The sequence below is a fragment of the Cydia fagiglandana genome, chromosome 11, assembly GCF_963556715.1.
Source record: "Cydia fagiglandana chromosome 11, ilCydFagi1.1, whole genome shotgun sequence".
NCBI classification, from domain to species: Eukaryota; Metazoa; Arthropoda; class Insecta; order Lepidoptera; family Tortricidae; genus Cydia; species Cydia fagiglandana.
The window spans coordinates 8,037,173-8,061,451 of record NC_085942.1 but is presented as its reverse complement, the minus strand read 5'-3'; the positions used below and the strand labels follow the sequence as shown (position 1 = coordinate 8,061,451).

General features: G+C 38.6%; 1 protein-coding gene across 1 annotated transcript in view; it reads left to right on the top strand.

Annotated features, from left to right (window-relative positions):
* The first annotated feature begins 2,072 nt into the window (after positions 1–2,072).
* The window catches only part of LOC134668847 (protein phosphatase 1 regulatory subunit 16A), a 57,418-nt gene continuing 35,211 nt past the window's right edge, over positions 2,073–24,279 (top strand). Inside the window, exons 1-4 of the mRNA XM_063526318.1 lie at positions 2,073–2,329; positions 3,842–3,934; positions 18,506–18,657; positions 22,887–23,335. Coding sequence (XP_063382388.1) covers positions 3,855–3,934; positions 18,506–18,657; positions 22,887–23,335 — 681 coding nt within the window. The 5' untranslated portion in view covers positions 2,073–2,329; positions 3,842–3,854. The remainder of the gene's footprint in view (positions 2,330–3,841; positions 3,935–18,505; positions 18,658–22,886; positions 23,336–24,279) is intronic.

The window sequence follows — 24,279 nt, the reverse complement described above, 5'->3', positions numbered from 1 at the left end:
TTTTATTGTTTTCTTTCTTAATGGGGTTAAAAAGTAAATAACTGCCAGAACTTCATGCAGAGTACAAGAAACAATTAACATTTGAATATTATATTATTATCATCATATATATAAAATTGAAAAACCAGAACGGGATAAAAAACGAGCGAAGAAGAGAGATGGCGCCTTACAAATTTCTAAAAAAGTTTTTGACACGTATCTCGAATACAACGCACGCATGATAAGAAAAAACTGTTTAAATCTATTATCTACATATGGGAATAAAAGTAGAATATAAAAACTATCGCTTTCTATGCGTATTTAATTTACAATAAGTAAAAGAAATTTTCATAACAATCTTGATTTTACGATATTCGCCCATTTTCGGCAACTCTCGGTTGTTTTCGTTTGGCGGTGCTACAGCCTAGACCAAATTATCCGTAAGTTAAAGTAACCTAAATTATGTTTGTCATGTTGGTATACAGGTATTTCTGAGTTTTTTTTACACGAAGTAAAATAAAAAGTGCTGTCAACCACAACCTTAGTCTATAGAGCCCATACGAGTGATTTATGTCATATACATATGACTTATCATTCTTATCAATCAAAGTAATTACTATATTATTGTTATCAATTTGAATTTTGTTGTTTTAAATTTATTTTTGAGTTATATTATTCAGATTGACTTTCACGGCTTCGGCAAACATTGCCATTCGTCCGGGGAACGGGCTAAGAATGCTGAGATGGGCTAAAAATACAAAGTTGATAGTAAGTTATGTAGGTAGATTAAAGTGCATGTTCAGATATTATTGAGCGACCTGATAAAAATAAGCAAATATACAGTCAGCAGTCAGCCAAATATCGTAATATAATTTTGTTGCCATAGAAATAAGGATGTGGTCCGATATAGTGGCGAAATATTGAGAGACAAAAGCGGCTAAATTCAGTGGTGGCTCGGACACTTAGAGAGAATGGGAGAGGATCGAGCCGTGAAGAGAGCGCAGGTACTTGGGACAACAAAATGGGAGACGCCCGAGTGGACGTCCTAGGTACCGCTGAAATGACGTAGTTGCTCAAGACCTGCTCAACCTCGGCCATGGCGACTGGCGAGAGCTATCGCAAGACCGAGAGGACTAGACTACCTATTTGTATGAAAAGGCGATTTAAGGGCGGTGGTCGTCCATATTCGTCTTAAGGCGAAAATTAATCTAATGAACGTTTTTGCAACTAGGCTTATAAGAACAAATAATAATTTTATCTTGAAACAAGTTTTAAATAAATACGTGTAGATGAAAAAATACAATCTTGCCTTTTATCAAATCACATCATTTTTAGACAAATTTGCGAATTGAGTTATCCAAATAATGGCTACAAATAAGAAATCCCTATCACAGTTTTGAACAGGCAGGGTTGAATACATAATAATGTCGGTATTTAACTAAACATAAGACGAACTCTTTATTTCATTTACGCGAGCGGAGCTGCGGGCCCGTCTAGTATATTATAATTCACACATACAATATAAGTTGAGTCGCCTTATCGCCACTTGTCCTAGTAACCCGGTTAACCGGTTAAATCGTTAACCCAGTGTCAAGTTGTACGGGTAACCATGGTAACTCAAGAGAAGACCTATTCAACAACACTCCGCCTCATATGGTAGAAGCGAAAAAGAATCATCTCCTCTTTCCTGTAGAGGAGGTAGGTACTTACCCTAAATAATTTTCTAGTTTTTATTTTAACACTGTCGGTATGATTGATTTATAAGTAATAAGTATATTCCTGTCGGTATAACAGACAGACGGACATGTTAAAAATCTCAAGAGTTCCTAGTTGACTGCGAATACCGCGTAAAAACCATTTTTACGCGGTATTCGCAGTAAATATGCTCAACCTATAGGTGGCAGCACTTAGAAAAATGTCTGTTTCGTGCTCTTTTGCCATAGATGGCGATAACATCGCGTTAGACAGTTTTTTTGCAGTGTGGTTTTCCGTTTTCCTTACAATGCACATTGAGTCTGTGATTTTAAGCTGGCAACTGCAGCTTATCTCCATGTCATTCATTCGTTCATTCATGTCAACAAATTTTATTGTGGCAACATTCAATAAACGATGTTTCGTGCCGCTCGCGTTGTCTTGTGATTTTTCTCCTTGTTTATAATTTTCACGAAAATAACGGAAAATGAAACATAACTGTAAAGTTTTATGTTAGACAATAAGTAAATATAAGTACGTAATTTATTTTGCCGCGACCTCTTAAGCTGTAATTTTTCCTAAGCTGTTTATCATGTGTGGCGAATGTGTCAAGATTAGAAAGAAACATACTTTTGCATCGTAATACGGATAAATAGCGGTAAGTAGTATAATAAGTAATATAAAACAAACAGCCAAATTGTATATTTTGTAGGTTACACTTCATTTGTACCTAGTTTGCTGTGTAAAAGTGATTTCAGTTGAGAAGTTCTTATCTAGGTCCCTTTCTAAATGTTACTTGTTTTTAATTTCTTTTTCACCTTGTTTTGAAGGTGCGCTATTAGTTAGCCTGAAAAGATTCTAATAAGATTAGCGTTAGGTATTGAACTATCATGGCTACTGATATCTTATCAGTCCAGTTATCGTAGGGCCACTACATCACGTTTTATTCTGTTGTATATTACTTATTCTCTTAAATATTTGTTTATCACTTTTTTGTATTTTCTTTTAGTGTATTACTGCGACAGGTAAATTTTGGAATTGCCTTAATTTTTGAGGCACTAATTACATTGCAGTGTGTATTTTTTCTATCCAATTAAGATACTTTGCTGCTGGTGTAAATTCAACTCAAAATGTACAACATTGTAACGACAATTTCTAAGCACTGTTGTATTAAGTACCTATTATAATCTTTACAAAATCATAGGACTTGTTATTTGGTTGTAAATGTTATCCATTTAGTGCAAAAAAATACTCAATATTCATATGTTAAGTATTATGGAATCAGTTTTATGTACAGTCAATGTCAAAGATATGTTTACATTTTTCGCCTTACTACAAAGAATTTAGGTCCAAAAGTGTAAACATATCTTTGACGTTGACTGTATCTATTTACTAATATGTGTTGTAGTTTAGTCAAATTTCCCACTTTGACGCTTAGCATAAGGAGTATATTTGCTTGTACCTTATATACATATAACCTGTCAAAGCGATCTTATGGCAATCAACAAAGTGGGACTTTTTTCTTGGAAACATATATTATGAATACTCTTTTAATAAATGTTTCTGGCCTTTTTGAAATATAATTCCTGTAAGTCATACAAGCAATTTTTGTATATTTATTTATTATATAATTAGGACTATAGCCCAAGCCCTCTTGCGCATGAGAGGAGGCCTGTGCCTGTGCAATGGGATGTATATAGGCCGAGTTATTTTATTATATCTATTTTAGTTAAATCTATTGAAATAATTGAAATAATTATTTTTTGTATGAAGAAAAAATCGGTTCCGAGCCTTGCTCCTCTGGGCTAGGGTTACCAGATGACAGGAATTTTCCTGACATGTCAGGAATTTTGGCCTTTTGTCAGGAATGGGGACGGAACACGAAAATGTCAGGAATTTTTGAATTGATAGATTTTTTTATAAAGTATCTTTTTATTTACTTAAATTAGTACAAATAATAAATTTAATCAAACTTAAATGAATAAAACGAGGCTTACGGCTCAATCGGGTGGCCATCGCTAATGGCTAGACGTGCCCTCCCCCCGTCTTTATCAAAAATATGAATACGTCAGGAAAAACATTCGGAAATCAGGAATTTTGTCAGGAAATTGTAAATGTGTATCTGGTAACCCTACTCTGGGCTGACTACTAAACAGATACTTGCTTGCAGGACCCGCTACAGCATGGAGCACTCGGACCTGGTGTCTGAGATGGCTCAGGTGGAGCACCTCACCACGCAGGAGAGGCTCCATCTAGCGAGGAGGTAAGTCAAATTAAAGTTACAACAATGACTTAAAAAGTTAACTGTCAGTTGAAAGTTATGTCAGTCCAAAAATTAACATACCCTCTAGACGCCCAGACCCCCATAAAAAGGTCTCCTGTTCCATTCTAATTTGAACTATGTGTTGACAAAATAAAATTCCATTTTGCTTGGCAAGGTTTGACAGTTGGGAGGCTAGAGGATACCGTTGGAGTATTTGTTTATTATTACGACTATGTTTACAAAATACTTATAACTGCAGTCAATACTATGAATATGTAACATTGACTGAATTAGAAACAACAAACGCAACCTAATAATCATGTTCCGTGTAAGTTATGTATGATAAATATACCTACATAACATAATATAACAAACAATATTCAGCGGGCATATTCGACTTGTTTGCATGATTGATAGTGAATGTCAATAACATGGCTACAAAAAAATGTTAGTACAGTCGCCATCAGATGTATCGGAGCGGCCGAGGTGTTAAAAATATCTGAACACGCACTCAGATTGTAAGCGCCTTTCATTCGATATCATTTATATTGACAAGTATATTGTACGTGAGTTTCCTAGTACTGCGTTCAAGAAAAGCTCATGAGTCTGGGTTTAATTGCTTACAAACATAAAAGGTACGAGATAAACTACTTCCATTAACTTTCACTAAATAGTATGTTTGTTACCAAATTACCGTGGGACCTGGACATTATTACACAGTTGTAAATGATGTAATTATTCCATAATTACCCAACTTCAAAGTATAAATTGTAATGTTTACAAACAGAATTTATCATCCCGTTTTATGTTTTGAAGACATCAAGATTCCCGTGAATAATTTGCGAAAGTTTAATATAGTTTAATAATAACTGAACATCAAAGACTAAGAAAAATTTAAAAGAAGGAAAAAAGGTCCGTAAAAAAATTCCGTTTTGTGATGCATTTTAAGATAGGTACATTTTTTATGGATAGTCACAAAACTGACTCATAACTAGAGTTGCCCCGAATAGTGAATTTGGCCGAATACCGGCCAAATTCACTATTCTAAAGTGAATTTGGCGCCCCCCTCTCAGCCGAATACCGAATATTCGGCGACCGAATATTCGGCATGACATCGACATTTTGAGCCACAATTATTACGAAAATTGTTCGCCAACAAAGCACAACGTTTGCTAAGATATATTTTTATGATGAACAGAATTAATGAATGTAGTTAGAGTCAATCAAATCAGACCCATGATAAAAATAAAATATTTTGGAATCGACAAATGCTCATAAACGTGCCTTCGTATTTAAACACTTTCCAAGAGTACATTTTAATTATTAAATATACCTAGTTCTTGGTTCTTTTGTTGCGTAATTTTTCTTTTTATGTAGGTGCAACAGATACTCGGTATTCGGCCGAATACTGAATATTAGGCAAAGTGGCCGAATAGGCCGAATACTGAATAGTTGCCGAATGTTCGTGGCATCTCTACTCATAACTTCTACATTGAGAAAAGGAGGCACTTGATTCTTTTTTAGAGTTCCGTACCCAAAGGGTAAAAACGGGATATTTATTTTATTTGGTTTTTAGCATTTGACGGACAGCGGAATCTTAGTAATAGGGTCCCGTTTTTACCCTTCGGGTATGGAACCCTAAAAATTACAGCGATCAAACCTTGTATCGAAAATGAAATTATTGCCAAACAAAAATTGGCTCTGATTATCATAATTGGCAAAAACACTTTGTGTTTTAGTACGATTTCATAATTTTCATATACAGCATATGCCGGTTTAGCGACAAATCGGCTGAAACAACAACTACTTCAGCACAAGTGTAAGCCTTGAGAATAGCCTTATCTATGCAAAACAATAGCACATTCTGTGGCCGTCCTACTATATTGGTTACGGTTCTTCCTAAACACCTTTATTACAGACGAGTCAATGATAAGGATTGGTAATCTGCGTACAAAGTTACGTTTCTCGTAATTGCTTTTCGTCTTGGGTGTTCTGACTTTTTGCCGAACGTTTTTTGTGCCTTAGTTCTCAAGTGGCCATTCGGCAAAATTTAATTATGTTGTTATGTTATGTTGAAAGTTTGGTTGTGGCTTATTTAGAGAGCCCTCGTTGTGCCTTATTTTTATATTTTTTGGCACGCTTTAATAGGTACCTACCCGTTAAACGAACAACTATTTGCAATAAAACTCACAAGAGACTTGTTTTTCCAGCATTGAGCAATGTCCTATTTAAATAACATGCAAAGTGGCGTTATCTTCAATAATACCAGACGACTTAGCGTCACGAATCTTTGTATGGGCAGGCCTATGGAACTCTCCGCGCGAGCTCGGATTAATACCTACGAATCTGCTCCCGTTCACGGTAGAAAAGCAAGCCAGTTGGTTGCCACACGCGCTCACGTACGCACGTCTCCGCGCGCCGCACTGTCAATTTTTACGATAGTTACAAGCTACGTAGTAGGTACCTACCTACTATTGAATTTCTTTAATTAAACATGTAATGTTTATTATGATGTATGACAAATGTATAGTTTTAGATATCTATCTATTTGAAATAGGTAGCAAATTTTTAATTTATTTTGGTAAATGTTTATTTTAACGGCAGTAAGTTAACTTTACACCGGAAAGTGCCTACTTACTCATTTTTGCTCTGGTTAACTTATAATGAATTACCTGGATTCATGGTGTTTCTATTATTTTTCTTTATTGTGTAACATTAATCTCTATCTCGTTTTAAATTACACGAAGTTTTAAAACTAATTCTTGCTGGGATTATTGCGAGGTTTATAAAACGGCGTAAACACTGCGGTTACTGCAGGGACATATGACCTTTTAAAATAACAATTTCGCAAACACTAACGAATAATCGAAATATTAGGTATAATTTAAGTTTTAGCTTTCCTTTTATTTCACTCCGCTGTTTAAGTAGGTATTTATTTATCATTTCTAAGCGTCAGCAACCCTAGCGTTGTGCCGGTGCGCGCGGTGCGGGGAGCGGCGCGCTGAAGGTCACTCCATTGTATTTGTGTGTAGGTATCAAAACGGTAGGTATTTGCGTTTTGTTTGAGAGATAAGTATCTGTTCGTAAGAACTATTATATAATCTGTGGTATGGGGTTGACGTCGTTATTATTTAACTGTCTCCGCCTTTAAGATACGTTTTTGTGTTGTGTACAGTCTTTCCTAATAACTAGCATTATTTATCAACGAATAAAAGTACGCGAAATGATAAGCGTGACGTATTGAAGTAGTTATTGATATCTGCGTCCCTACGATCCATTTGTAGATTATATTGTCAGATATATCGGCTAAGTATGATTTCTTGTCACAGCCGTTGATCGAATGTTTCCGGACGCCCCATAGTTAGTAAGTACTTAGTTAAATATTATAAATATTACAAATACAGTACCTACAGTGTTCAGCACAGATATGATGGTCGTTCTTGTCTACGCGACAGCGTGATAAAACTGATTCCGTCACTTTCAATTGCCAAGGTGTAAAAAAGTGACGGTTATTTTATCACGTAGATAAATCCATCCATAATACGCCTGCTGGATGATTCAAACGAAGGCCAGTGATAGAGGACAATCGCAATCGTAGTAAAAAGCAAATTGGATCCGGATCGTAAACTCTACTCGAAGCGCGTTAATTTTTCCAACTATCCCAACTAGGTACATGCGTTATTTTATAAACTGTACAGTCGCCATCAGATATATCGGAGCGGTCAAGGTGCTCACAAATATCTGAACACGCCTCTATTGTCAAGGCGTTAGAGTGTGTGTTCAGATATTGTGAACACCTTGGCCGCTCCGATATATCTGATGGCGACTGTACATTGCCCAGTATTTCGTAAAGCCTGCTACTTTATCACCCACTGTCCAACCTAGGTTTTACTGCATTAGTTCTAACTTCACAATGCTTCCGACCATAGCATTTAGGGCTCATTTAGACGATGCGAGAACTGGCATGCTAGTTTCATTACATTGCGGGCTTTGATCGGTCGGTTGAATTGGGAGTAACCAATAGTCCGCAATGTAACTAAAATCGCTTCCGAGTTCGCGCGCCGTCTAAATCAGCACAGTCTGACCTCCGATCGCATAAGTCCAATACGATTGGTTGAGTCCCAGCTATATTGGGCATTTAGTGACGTTTTAGTAGAGGCAATGAATTGCCAAGCTGAATAAAGTAACGCAGCAGTTTCAGCACAAACAAACACTAAACTTCACGTCTTATCTCAAGATAATGCAGGCGGTTGCAAATCTTTTTTTATGACCTTTTTGTCTTTTTGGTAATTCAAGTGTAGATAAAATTAATTTCAGACCATTGAATTTAGCTGTAGATCCGGACAAACGCAGATAAGCAATTTTAGGGGTATGCTCAGTCAATTCTTATTTCTCATGCGATATTTTTGAAGATTTATGGTTTACTTGTATTTGCTTTCGTTAAATATTCGCAAATTGACGATTAACAAAAAAGATTCAGTCTCTTTCTTTTCAAAATCTCGATCAATTTCAAAAAGTTTTGTCAATTCATCCCCTTCAGTATTCAAACTGCGATCGTTCTTGCCCTCCATTTTCGCAAAAGCGACAAAGATAGTTTTCATCGCTTCAATTATTGAGACATCGACTTTATCGCATCGCAGTTTCCTTTTTATTTGCACTTGCGTTAGCAAACCTTTCAAACTCAAGGGGATGCGTGCGGAATTTACGTAGAAAGCAAGACAAGTAACGGGTCTTACACTCATAGTTAACTGACAGTCAAACTAACCTTTATAAATTGATCTACGATTTCACTACATCTTATAAAATAAAGTCTGTCTGTTTGTCGGTTTGTATGTTCACGATAAACTCAAAAACCACGGAACGGAATTTTATGCGGTTTTCACCTATCAATGGAGTGATTCTTGAGGAAGGTTTAGGTGTATAATTTGTTAACCCGTGCGAAGTCGGGGTCGCTAGTTTATGTATAAAGCATAGATCTAGAATGACGCTTACCACGTAATAAGGTGTATAATCTTTGATGAACACTATATCGTGAGTACACAAGTAATGTTTGATCTTTTCAATTTAGATAATCCTCACCTGTTAGCACTTTGCGGATTTAAAAGGCCTGTGGTGTGTTAAGTGATTACGATAAGTTGTGAGTCTATATTTGTATGTGATCGTAATTGAATAAACTTGGTTATTTTTATCCGACGATATATTTTTTTCACACTTATATTAATAAACCTTTACCATATTCTTGGAAAATGTACAGTCAGCCAACAAACTTTTACATATTTGCCAAAAAAGTGGGTATAGGCTTAGCCCTACAAATACAATCTCTTCTTCTCTGTCGTATCGCTCTTGACAGAGCGGTCGTGGTCACGTTGAGGCGTCCGCATCGGTAGTAGAGGCGGACACAGCTCTTCGCACGATCTCCCGCCATCTCTCCCTGTTGGCAGACTGTCTAGCACAGTCAGATACGCGGTTTCCCACTGCGGATTTTATTTGGTCAGTCCAGCGCATAGGTGATCTACCGCGCGATCTGGTTCCCTCCACTCTTCCTTGTACGACCAGTCGCTCTATGGAGTCGTTATCTCGCCTAGAGACAACAATACAATCTACTCGAGTATTTTCACGGTTATTCATCAAGTAAGCGAGAAAATCCTCTTAATTGATTATCGTTAGTTGCTGTATCTAAGAACGTTTCCAGGTCAATAGTCACGTCCCGGATAGTTCGCGGCATAGATGGACGTTTTAACTATTCTCACAAGCCCTATGATGTTAGCTTAAATTAGGTAAATTATGATTTAGTAGTTAACTAGTGACCCGTCCGGGCGTCGCACGGGTTAACAAATTATACACTTAAACCTTCCTCAAGTATCACTATCGATAGGTGAAAACCGCATGAAAATCCGTTTAGTAGTTTTTGAGTTTATTTCAAACATACAAACACACCAACAGACCGACGCGACGGGGGACTTTTTTATAAAGTGTAGACAGTGTAGTGATATGCAAGATGTAGTTCATGATTTCATTAGTGGGTTCTCTCCAAGAACATAATCTCGGAAGCTTGCTTCAGCACAGATGAAACTGTGTAAATCATAAATATTTTCATGCCTTAATCCAGTAATCGCTTTAAATGGTTAGCAGCGCAATTAGTGTCCTATAAAAACAGCATAAAGTAATATTTCAATTACTTAGCGTAAACCGACACGGTACACGACATAGGCAATTAAAAATATTACTTTATGTGCTTTTTATATGACATTGGGCTGCTCGATCGGTTTTCACCTCTCAATAAAGTGATTCTTGAGGAAGGTTTAGATGTATAATTTGTTAACCCGTGCGAAGCCGGGATGGGTCGCTAGTTTAAGAAATAAAACTGAAAATAATCTTTAGTTGACAATTTGGTACTTTCGATGTGAACTGATACCAAAGCCCTAGTGGAACTCTTCGTTCCAAAATTTTGGGATCTTAAAGCACAGTCTGCCATAAAGAATCTTGAAATTTTTGCAAATACTTATGACAATTGATAAGGGAATCTGACTCAGACCGAAAAGTGAAATCATGTTTTCTCTTTTGCCGATTGCATGACCGTGGACCGTTAACAACCCATGAGGGATTAAGCGTTACTCAGAACGCTGTTAACGGAATTATACACAAATTGCTCTAGATTGAGAAGTGCTTGAAATTTGAAAAATAACATTACGTTTTTAATGTCACTACTTAACCTTTGATTGGATACTGAGGGTCAATGGCGCTGATTTATATCTTGCCTTACGATTTAATGAATGAATGGCGCTTAGTCATATGCTATTAACATGTATGTGAAATCATATGTGTGGCATTTATGAGTAATTAGATATGATAATTGATAACTTATCGTATAGTGTCCAAGTTAGGCCTAGTTTTCCATCTGATTTGGTAGGTCAGATGGCGTTGACTTTCGCCAGTAGTTGTAAATATACAGGTACAATCCCAGCGCCAATATTTGGGATTACACTGCCAAAAGCGGACCTCTAATTCAGGAACGGGTGCTCAATGACAATGGCCGTTCTTGCCACTAATTTTAAACATGCCGTAACGTAAATAGTCTAAAAAAAAAGCCTTCTATACCACCCATTCTCAAAAACGTCTTCACAGTCATCACCATTATCACCTTTCATCATAATACAGTCTCATCCTAGTGTCACATAATTCATGAGAGCTACAAAAAATCCCATAGACCTTACGTATCCAGCCTACGGAAACGTCGCGAGACAACCGGACATTTAAAATGTACTTAATATATAAAATTACACAAAGTCAGGCGTGGCTCACTCCGCGATTTCGTCGCTTTGCTACAGGTAGCTAAAAGTACATCCGTTCGACCCCAATTTTGAGGTGCTGTCGCCACCTAGCGGCCATACGAGTATTTGTGCTGATCGTGACAGACGCGTTTTGTTAGAGAGTGAGTCTTCTGTACCTAGTACTATTATTTATTCTGTGACAAAGTGTAAGAGTGCTTCCTCACTTGGTGCCTGTCGATGCACGGGTGCAGTTTGAAGTAAACGTGATCGCGCCATCAAATGTCAAGTCATCATCACTATTCTCATCATTCTCTTGCCCTTCTCCCATTCACTTAGGGTCGGCGCAGCATGTCTTTCTCTTCCACACCTCTCAGCTGTCGCCCGTCATTTCATCAGTCACTTGCGTTCGTTTAATATCATCACTCACACAGTCCATCCACCTTTACCTCGCCAACTTTTTTTTTTTTGTGTATGGACATTAAGTATAAATATTCGTATTACGTAATTACGTATGTTACGTTGCTGTTTGCCACTTTCAGTGCGACCAAAGTCAAGGGCTTCGCCACAATCAGTCCAATCGATTCAGTCACTTGATTTTAATTGCCTATGTACTAACAGCACTTAACTATACATCGGTGGACCTTATTTAACTGTAATAAGGTTTAGTATTTTTCATTTAACAGTCACATGCGACGTAGATTATACCTATCATGTTCAATGCCTTCATTTCATGCGATCATTATATCACCGCACGGCCTCGTAAAAAATCTTATGGCATACAGTTAGCAGCTGCATGAAACACCTGATTGCACTTGCGGATATTTTATATCGATTGAGTCAATAACTACGTAATAGGAATAATTATAAAAGCAAATCAGACACTAACTATTTAAGTAAGGTAGATGTTGGAGCGCGCAAAACTAGCAAAGTAGCAGTAGGGTGTCAACTAGAGATGCCGCGAATAGTGAATTTGGCCGAATACCGAATATTCGGCGACCGAATATACGGCACGACATGTCAACATTTTGAGTCACAATTATTATGAAAACTGTTCACCAACAAAGCACAACGTTTTCTAAAGGCTTGGCCACACACAGAGCGCGACGCAGCGCCGCGTCCGCGCCGCGTGATGCCGACGCGAAGCCTGGTCAAACAGGGCGCGCGCCGATCGCGCCGGCCTCACGCTCTCAACACGCCCTCAAGGCGCGCGTGAACGCGGCGCGGCCGCGCGGGAACGCGGCGCACCGCTCGCTGCCTAACGTCCGATCCTACTGATGTGACCTTGCGGGACGCGGCGGGCCGCCGCGTTCGCTCGGCGCAGCGCTGCGCACTCGCCGCGCGGACGCAAGGGGCCGCGCGGCGCAGGGCGCGACAGAAGCGGGGCGTGATACCGGCGGGACGCAGTCTGTTTGACGTCGGTAACCTGTTAGCATGTGCCGCGGTCGCGCGGCGTGGACGCGGCGCGGACGCGGCGCTGCGTCGCGCTCTGTATGTGGCCAAGCCTTAAGATAATCTTTTTATGTTGAACATAATTAATGAATTTAGTTAAAGTCAAGCAAATCAGACCCATGATAAAAATAAAATATTTTGTAAGTAATCAACAAATGCTCAAAAACGTGCCTTCGTATTTAAAACTACTTTCCAAGAATACATTTATAATATTATTAAATATACCTAGTTTTAGGTTATTTTTTGTGTAATTTTAATTTTAGGTAGGTGCAACAGATATTCGGTATTCGGCCGAATAGTAAGCAACATTCGGCCGAATACCGAATATTCGGCAAAGTGGCCGAATAGGCCGAATACCGAATAGTTGCCGAATATTCGTGGCATCTCTAGTGTCAACTATTGGGCATAAAAATGTCGAGGACTGGGACGTACCTTAAGTAGGTAGTAAAATTATTAAGTATTCAATATCACATGCGGTTATAAATGCCTTAACATCGGTTTTGCGACTTTAACTGTCCATGCATTAAAGTTAAGAGTTGAGATTTCGTATTACGAAGTTAAGATGTACAAGCACCAACTGTCTATCGGTGGACCTTATGCCTTTTGTAATAAGGTTTTAACAGTGTGGACGATGATGCCTACCTATGCGACTTTAGCCGACGACACGTGAACGAGAAACTTACTTTTTTTCGTACACCCTCGGGACAGAGCCATTGTGACCTTTAGAATAATAAATCTACCATGCGAATGCATGCGTAGTCGTGATTGGCACAATTGACATTCAATTGACACGCGGTTTGCTAAACGATTCGCTCACGTGTGGCGCCAACATGGTTAGTGTGTTGCACTATAATTGCAAAAAATAGGCAAAATTTTGCCGGGTTACTTTAGAATGCTGGTTAGGTCCGAAAATCATCCAAAATAGAATAATTTTTCGGCTGCCTTCCCCCTGAGGCGGAGATGGAAGGAGACATGCGGAAATCAACCGATAGCATTAGTTGTAGCACAGAATAAATAATAGTACTAGGTACAGAAGACTCACTCTCTAACAAAACGCGTCTGTTACGATCAGGACAGATATGGCCGCTAGGCGACAGCGCCACGCGCGGCTTTTGGCTAATAGCCACCAAAATTGGTGTGGAGCGACGAAATCGCGGAGTGAGCCACGCCTGGTTGTATAGGTAATCGACATTCACACTTCCTCTCCGCTTACCTGGATACCTATATGCTATTGGCTGGTTGCCGCTATTACCTACATAAATATAATTAAAAACTACCCAATTCGAGTTAGAGCACATAATTACTTATATTTGAGTATTCACACCATCTGCAACGGTCAACAAGTAATCGAGCACCTTACGTTCCGAACCGGTTGTATTAGGTAATACGTAAACAATAAAAATTGGTACCAATTAATAAAACACGAAGGATATTATTAATGGCCAAGTTAAAAAGTTTCTTATTTGACATAACATCAGCGGAGTCGAAAAATTGTATACGTTTGCGCAAAGAACCAATGCAATTTTTAACAAGCTTTTATTAGGTCGCCCTGTATAGTGTAGTAAACGAAGCAAGTTGTTGTATGGAGACCCATGCATTAATTCCTCAGTCGATGAAATTTAGCTTGGTTATTGTATAGTATGAGCCGAAACTAACATATAAATATCCAAAAAAAAAAACCACTCCTAAGTTAGGTATTTATACGTAAAAATACAAATCTGTTTATATATTGAACCGAGTAATTCCTCCGTCCAAAATTATTTACCAAATAAGTTATTTGTATCAGTATGTGATACCAGAAAAAAATCTAAAACTTTTGTCAAACATGAGAATATTTTTTTTACGATAATTCCTTTTTTGGCGCTCATTTTCATCGGAAAATTGCTCTGCCATTTTGTCCTTCTTATATGATCTTAGAATATAATTTGGCGTAGTGGGTAAGAAAATCCAAAAAAAAATGCATACCCAAGTTTATGTATTTTAGAACTATAAAAAACTGAGAGTGTAAAATTTCTCAGCCTGATTTCTTTTTAAATATATACTAAGTAGTCACGTATATACTTAAATCCAAAATATCCAAAAGAACTGTCATCCCTTGTACACCCCGCTCCCTATACACTGCTCCCGATATGTTTAGTTTTGAATACGCTCGTTATTTTTTTTGATGTTTTTATAGTTGAATGGAAAGAAAACTATGAACTTAATTCAATAAATAAAATGGATAGAGAAATTTTCCACGGCGAGTAAAAAGGCAATTTCTGAAAAAAAGTATAGTTACATGGTAAATTTTTTAGATTTTCAATTTGTATGTATAAATCGGCAATAAAATGGCATTCCAGTGAAAAAATTAGACTGAGCAATTTTCCGGTCCAAGCCACGCCAAAAAATTATATTTTGTTAATATTGGTATTTCTGCGGGGATTTTTTTTTGATATTTCATATATTGTTGCAATACGTTACATGAACATGTCCGGAGAAGAAAGTTTAAACGGAGCAATTTTCCGTAAAAAGATATTAACGATTTAAGACTTTAGGTATTTACTTAAATACTATTATTATTATTCTTTGGAAATTTATACAATACTTTTTATTTATTGATACTTTATCATACTGTAAAGCTTTTTCTGGCTGAGGAATTACTGCGGGGTCCACTACCTTTATTTACTACACTAGTATGTAACTATGTAATGGAATCTAAGGTAACTAATTTCACCATCTTCCAAGGATCGTAGCGTCATGAAAATTGGCAGCTGTATGTAGTTCTGATGACAATGCAATAATATGGTACTGTCGTACTGATCTGATGATGGAGACAGGAGGTGGCCATATGAATCTCTGTGAAGAAACAACGCAACCTAATTGTGTTAGGGGTTTTTAGAATTGTCTCGATGAGTATTAGTTGTCTGTCGTACCGTAAGAAAAGTAGTCAGTGATAAAAGCTTGTACCAAAAATTAAATTTTTGCCAAAAATTTATTATACTTCGGTGACCTTACTAGAGTCTGTTCGGAAAGAGAAGAGTCGTGGAGTGTTGGACCCCAATACATTCCACGATTTCCACGATTCTTCTCTTTCCGAACAGACTCTATAAGGTTTATCGGGTAACACCGAATCATTTCCCCGTGTCGAATATTATGGGAAAATCTTTCTCAAACCGACCTAGTTCCACACTTCCACAGTGAGTTCTATAAGGGCTTTAGTATTAGACGAATACTTCATTCCGAAAATGGACTCTGACTTGATAGAATTATGGATGATTTTTGGAAACAGATTGGGGTCAGTTATGTTTGTATTGTTATGTTGAAATTTTATATCGCAGTGTTAACTACATGCATGATTATTTTAATAGCTAAAATCGTTAAAATCAATTTTGTTTTGAAACACCGACGGAAGTTTATCGTTAGACTTAATTAGATTAGGTACCTACCTCATTTCCTTTCCCGAAAATGATGACATATTTTTGTAGACCGATAGATAATTAGACTAGGTTTAGATAGAACTAGGTCGACGATAACAAAGTGGACGTTTGACCACAGAAAAAGTAATAGTACCATCACGCTCCGTGATTTTGGGCAATTTAGGGTCCTAGCTAAATTGGTTGTTCAATACGCTATAGAATTTCGAATTTATCAAGAACCCTACATGGCACAACAATCCCGTGTGGTGACTACTACCGTACAGAAGGGACACTTCCTACAAAACCGAAGTTTGACAGCGATTCAGGGTCTAATCATGATATCCCTCTCTAACTTACATGGAACTATCCCTTTCGGCTATTTAGGGTTGTCAAAACTCAAGTCATCTTATCTGTGGTCGTGCACACAAAGGGATGTCAAATCACGGAGTAATGCTGAGCTGAATGGAGCCGAGTTTGCCCGAAGCCAGGAGTGTCTCCCCACTGGTTTGACAGCAAATAGATATGTACCTAATCGAACGAGCGAGCGAAGCGAAGCGAAGTTCTTACATTCGACTTGGATCACGCGGCTGGCTAGCGGCACGTCCCGGCATTTCGATGTTTTTAAGCTGAACTGTCAGAAGATAGTTTGATACTCAAGAACTTAAGTAATTTTGTTCTAATTTAAATGAAATTGGGTAAACGTGTAGTTGAGGGCATTATATTTTAGTCATTAATTTTTGAGCAGGCTCGAACAAGAAGTTATTGAGCTAGAAGACCTTAAAATGCTAAAAAGCCATTTGTGAGGGGTCTTGCTATTCTGATCATTTTAATTGCAAGAAAGTATGGTCGAGTACGGTATCAAATGAAAGTGCTCGGTTTGTTACACATTTATAATATTGTTTCTTTTTTTATATAAGATTTTTTCAAAAATGATGACAATTTTGGAATCCAAGATGGCGGCCATGCACTATGTCATAAAAGTCGTCATGGATGTCGTTTTATAGGTTTTTGGGGGCGCAGATTTCGAAAATGATAACCATTTTGGATTCCAAAATGGCGGCCATGCACTATGTCATAAAAGTTGTCATGGGTGTCGATTTATAGGTTTTAGGGGGCGCAGATTTCGAAAATGATGACCATTTTGGATTCCGAAATGGCGGCCATGCACTATATCACAAAAGTCGTCATGGGTGTCGATTTATAGGTTTTAGGGGCCGCAGATTTCGAAAATGATGACCATTTTGGATTCCAAAATGGCGGCCATGCACTATGTCATAAAAGTCGTCATGGGTGTCGTTTTATAGGTTTTAGGGGGTGCATATTTCGAAAATGATGACCATTTTGGATTCCAAAATGGCGGCCATGCACTATGTCATAAAAGTCGACATGGGTGTCGTTTTATAGGTTTTAGGGGGCGCAGATTTCGAAAATGATGACCATTTTGGATTTCAAAATGGCGGCCATGCACTGTGTCATAAAAGTCGTCATGGATGTCGTTTTATAGGTTTTGGGGGGCGCAGATTTCGAAAATTATGACCATTTTGGATTCAAAAATGGCGGCCCTGCACTATGTCATAAAAGTCGTCATGGGTGTCGTTTTATAGGTTTTTGGGGGCGCAGATTTCGAAAATAATGACCATTTTGGATTCCAAAATGGCGGCCATGCACTATGTCATAAAAGTCGTCATGGGTGTCTTTTTATAGGTTTTAGGGGGCGCAGATTTCGTAAATAATGACCATTTTGGATTCCAAAATGGCGATCATGAACTATGTCATAAAAGTCGTCATGGGTGTCGTTTTATAGGTTTTAGGGGGCGCAGATGTCGAAAATATTGACCATTTTGGATTCCAAAATGGCGGCCATGCACTTTGTCATAAAAGTCGTGATGGATGTCGTTTTATAGGTTTTAGGGGGCGCAGATTTCGAAAATGATGACCATTTTGGAATCCAAAATAGCGGCCATGCAGTATGTCTTAAAAGTCGTCATGGATGTCGTTTTATTGGTCATGGTCATCACTTTCGAAATCTGCACCTGTTACAATTAAGGTATCCTAGTAAGTCAACAACATCAATATCTAACTATCGAAATGTACTTTTGATAGTAGTAGTACGAAATGTAATCTGAAAGGAATCAAGTAATATATACCTGTAATGAGGAATCGACATTGATTCCAATTACTAGTAATTGCAATATTCGAAAAATTTATTCCTGATTCCTCAAATGGAATTGTAGGTACTTAGTAATTCGGTATTGTTAGATTACAAAGTAATCTGGGAATCGGTAATCAGTTTACAAAGTAATTTCAAGTAATCGTGTAATCAGGAATCAATTACGAAATGCCCATCTCGGACTAAGTAGCACTGCATTCAATTGATCTTTTTGGCCTACCGCGAGTTCACAGTTCGGGGCGAACTACTAGTTATTTTTATATAACCCGATTCATCATATTTTCAGGCGTCGCATGCAGCAGCTCAAACTATGGCAGCAGCGTGAGAAGGAATGGGCGCGGTCGCGGGCCAAGCGAGAGAAGAGCACCAAACGGAACATCTACTTCAGCGACAGCGTCATGCTTCTAGAGGCCGCTGCTAGAAACGACATCGACGAAGGTATGTTTGTGTTTCATCACATAATAAGTAATAGTATTACAGTACGGCCACGCACCGCCCCGCCCCGACTCGCATTACTTCGCCCCGCGCCTGGCCACGACATGAATCTGGCGGACTTTTGGCATCCTCTCAGTAAAGTGACTTATCCACACATACACAATGACGCGTGTACACTTGTACAGACGTGCCGCGCACACATATAAACGCAAATGATTTTTGATGTATGGCGTGTCCGCCCTGTGGTTACATTGATACACGACATCAGGTTCGACCACAGACCAACGTTTTCTGTGGGTTCGACACAATATAGGGCCAACAAGACAGAGCCCAACACAATTCTGGATCAGACACAACATTGGGCCTAGCTTTGACTGCTGTTATGTATGTTATTTTCTAGTCTTTTTCTTCTTGTCTGTTATTCTTCTCACTTGATGGTCTCATCGGAAGATCAGCGCTGGAAGCCACCAGCAACATACTGAGATGGCGCCATTTCGTGGCACTTTAAACTTATTTTGTGTTTTCTTTTATATTATGTATTGTCTCGTTTGTTAGTGCTTACGAATAAAATCTATTCTATTCCATTATTAGGTTCTGGAACTATATTTTTGACGAGAGCGTGGTTGTCTTTATCTTTTCAGCTTATCCTAATACAACGATATAATTCAGCTTATCACGACCGTAGAATTTCTATCTATAAAATGTCTTTTACAACCAACTTTTTTCTGGTTTCGACGAGTGAAACTCGCGAAATATTCACGAGATAACGCTCCATGACGATAAGAATGAGTGGAGTCATTAAAATACGTGCCAGTAGCTCTAGTTATCGTGTAATGTGCCTACTGCTCATTATAATGCATATCATTTTGACTTATGAACATCATAGTCGAACGTATTATCCTTGTTGCGTTTTTATGGCGAAAACCTTTTGTTACGCAAATTTTGGTTGTAAAATTATGTTAATTTTACAAAACAAATCATCTGGCTTTAGTACCGCCAGTAGCTGCCGCTCGTCTTTTTAATCGTAGTGATAATCGTTAGTATGTTGGAGCTGTTTTTAGCTATATTTATACAATAGTACATTGTAGGAGAGGACGGAAAACCGCTAAAAGATGGACGAGTGAGTTCGAGGGCCGACACGTTAGTGGAGGCCCTCGAATAATACGAGTCCATCTTTAGCGTTTCCGGCCGAGGCATTACATAGTGCTTTTCACGACTACTGCGAGGAAATAAGAAAACATTTGCATAACTATAAGTACTAGCCCGCGATTTCTCTGGTAGCAAATTACTAGCCACTGCCTGTACTGTCTCTTGAATTTCGGTAGGCGTCAGCGTAAGAATAACATTTTCTTCACTAGAAGAACTCATTTTTATAGCGAGCGTAGATACGCGTTTCTTATATTTTTTAGTCAAACACAATTTACACTATCCAATTCAGTAAGTATTTTCAGATCCCGCCGTTTTTACTTTTTTTACCACTTTTAAGAGGCGTTTTTCTGTTACTTGCTTCAAACCGACTCTAAAATTAAAAGCGTTTTTGCTAAAAAAAACCACAAACAGCTACAAAAGTCAAAACGCCTTAAGCGTGAACTGAATGGATAATTGTTAAAAAAAATGAAGTGAATGGTTTTGTCATTTCTTTTTTTTAACAAGAAATTGGTTCTATAAATAACCTAATTTTATTTTTGAAGGAAAAAGTTGCGCAAAAAAAGACCTTTTATTGTTTTTTTATGTTTTAAATGATACTCATTGCTGTAGCGAACTGTCACTAATGACAGATGATGATAACAATGAAACATTGTAGTAGTGGTGGTTCAGGTGCTACAGCTATTGCCTACTTTCCAGCTTGGTTTTAGAGCATCTATTGCTACATTTCCGAACAGTGGCGTGAAAATTAAGTAGGTAACGTATCAGGCTACAATATAGAGGCAAAGTATGGAGGTTCCTTTCCTAAGTACAGTCAGCAGCAGAAGTTGCTAAGCGGGCGAAGTGTTCAAATTTACTTTGACGCACTCTTATTCTCTTAACAATAAAGTCGCGTCAAGATCATTTTGAACACCTCGCCCGCTTAACAAAATGTGTTGCTGACTGTATATTTTAGACAAAAAACTATCCAAGAGATTTTGTATGTATAACTGGCCTTAAAATTTATAGTTTATGATGGTTCATTATTTTGTAAGTGGTTAGTTTTTGCGCAGTGTAGTTTTTCCTCAGTCACCGTTGCCCACGAATGCTGTAAAAGGTTCAAAACGTCGAGATGTAGTATGAATTCAATATACGCGATATAATCCGTTTCAGTAGTTTTATTTCATGACTATCCAAGAGATTTTGAGTCTGATAGTAGAAGCTGTCTCTTGTCGGTTTTTGCTAACAGATGTTAAACAAATATTACTCGTAAGCACGGGCAAAAATAGGCATGCATAGCATAAAGCGTCCGCCTTATTCTATCAAATGGCTTTACCAAATACTTTATCTTGTTTTTTATCATGTGATGATCGTAAGATCGTTTTATTTATGGACATGGATCCGTATTATTTTTTCATGCAAACGTATTATAATATATATTAGTGTCCTGCGTGTTTAGTTGATATTGCCTTTAATACCGAATGCCTGCTTAACATTGTGTAGTTATGTAGTAACTACATACATTCATTTGTATGTCTTGTTAGCATACAGTAACGACCACAATTGAATGACTTTTCAAGTATAGTTACTACATATATGCTAAGCAGTAGATATGATAAATTGATAATTTACATAACACATACACTTGATAATAAATGACGATATGTCATTTATAGGACTAGTCGTTTCGCGTTCGTAATCTCGTAATAAAAACCTATAAATAGAAATCGTCAAGTATAAATAAGTTTGATGCAGTAATATACACGTCAACGTAAATTATTAAAAACACCTGTCTGTCATGCGATTGAAACATTATCTCATTGACATTGACCTATGTGCGATATTGAGACTTGAGTTACAATCTCTTGTATGGAAAATTGTTTGACATGTTTGATTCTGATAAGATTAAGTGTTTTGTTTCCTTTATTTTTATAAACTGTTTATTTGTTTGTGCGTATGAAATAGAGCTGTCCAAACGGACAATAATATATTCCAAGCGTATTGAAATATATCGTTAGGTTAATTCGACACTAAGCCACACGGACTCTGGGCTCTAAAGCAATATTATACAACTACCACCATCACCAGTGTTGCCAACCTGGCATAAATGATGCCAGATCTGGCATATTTTCACTCGCTTTGGCACCAAAATTTAGCATCTGGCATATTTTTTAGCATAATTTACTCTAAGCCAAGTTTGCACCAACTTGGCACCAACAATATGCGCCATCGCCTTATGTGGTTCATATTTTCATATGAATTTTGACTTTTGTGGATGGATGGCCGTCGACGGTCTATATAAAGTTGGTCAAGCAGATATTGTCAGTAGAAAAAGGCGGCAAATTTGAAAAATGTATGTGTTTTAATGTCTAATTTCAAGTAAAATTTTAGCTTTTTTTAGCATAGGTATTTCAAAAATCTTTGGCATAATTTTGGCTTAATCTAGACATTAGTCTAGCATTTTTTCAAAATCCGAGTTGGCAACACTGACCATCACCCACCACTATACCACCAGTATACCACTTAATAATAATAGGCCTTTATCATCTGTGACCGATGTTTTAAGCAGCATCCCGGTAAACGACCGTTGCGTTCGTGGCTGTAAAGCCCTATACGAGAGAGGATCCCTCGGCCACACGCAGCAGGTGTATGCTCCCCCGGGTGGGCGGGGGTTGGAGGCCTGCTCGTGACGCCTCATGCGTTTCTCTTTTAATGAGGAAAACCAAGCATCGTCGTGCATGGATTGACCATCATGAATAACACAACGTCACACAGGTCGGTCGTCGGCCAGTTTTTGCCATTGCGAATAACCGATGTTTTTTCCTGCGTAGAGTTTAATAAAAGAGTGTCCATTACCATGAAGATATTGTCCCCTCCAATAAATTAACAGTTTCGTATAAGACCTACAAGACGCTTTCCCTACGGCCGGGTTTAAGTATAGTCACCAAAACTATTAGCTTAGCCACAAAATAAAATAAAAATTATGCTGGTGAACCTCATGCTGTGGAAACAAACGTTGTCTGTTATCTTAAGATTTACCACAGTCTCTCTTTTCGCCTGTAATTGATGAAGACAACCCAGTAAAATTTCCAAATTTCTATTTCCAGTTCGCCGCCTGCTCTCCCGCGGGGTGACCCCAGACGCGACCAACGAGGACGGCCTCACCGCCCTCCATCAATGCTGCATCGACAACAACGAGGCCATGATGCGCCTCCTCCTTGACAACGGGGCCAACGTCAACGCGGAGGACAGCGAGAAGTGGACACCGCTACACGCGGCCGCCACCTGTGGGAACCTCAACTTAGTCAGAATCCTAATTCAACGAGGAGCGAACTTATTAGCCGTTAACGGGGACGGGAACATGCCTTATGATATATGCGAGGAGGAGAGAACGCTGGATGCGATAGAGAGCGCGATGGCGGAGAGAGGGGTGACGCAGAGGTTGATAGATGAAACTAGAGCGGCAACGGAGATGAAGATGTTGATGGATGTTGCTGAGCTCGCTAAGGAGGGAGTGGACTTGGACGAGCCCAGGGACAATCAGGGGGCTACGCTGGTAAGTATTGCTTGTGTGTTATAATGCGTCGGACGACGCCTTACGCTAGGGCAGCCACCTGCGGGAACCTCAACTTAGTCAGAATCCTTATTCAACGAGGAGCGAATTTATTAACCGTTAACGGGGACGGGAACATGCCTTATGATATATGCGAGGAGGAGAGAACGCTGGATGCGATAGAGAGCGCGATGGCGGAGAGAGGGGTGACGCAGAGGTTGATAGATGAAACTAGAGCGGCAACGGAGATGAAGATGTTGATGGATGTTGCTGAGCTCGCTAAGGAGGGAGTGGACTTGGACGAGCCCAGGGACAATCAGGGGGCTACGCTGGTATGTATTGCTTGTGTGTTATAATGTTTATAATGAGTCGGATGACGCCGTACTCTAGGGCAGCCACCTGCGGGAACCTCAACTTAGTCAGAATCCTTATTCAACGAGGAGCGAATTTATTAGCCGTTAATGGGGACGGGAATATGCCTTACGATATATGCGAGGAGGAGAGGACGCTGGATGCGATAGAGAGCGCGATGGCGGAGAGAGGGGTGACGCAGAGGTTGATAGATGAAACTAGAGCGGCAACGGAGATGAAGATGTTGATGGATGTTGCTGAGCTCGCTAAGGAGGGAGTGGATTTGGACGAGCCCAGGGACAATCAGGGGGCTACGCTGGTGAGTATTGCTTGAAGCTCAATAAGGCTTGTGTTGTGGGTACTAGACGACGATATACACATATATATATATAAATACCTACCTACTTGATTACTTATACATAGAAAACATCCATAACTCAGGAACAAATATTTTTATAGTATATTAAGTTTGACCTACTTTGCACTAGTGAAATTATTATATTTATAACCATTACCTAACGATTGCTTATTTAGTTGTGTAAACTTGCGGTTTTATAATTTAACAGGAAAACCACAATAAATTACGGCTCAAACCA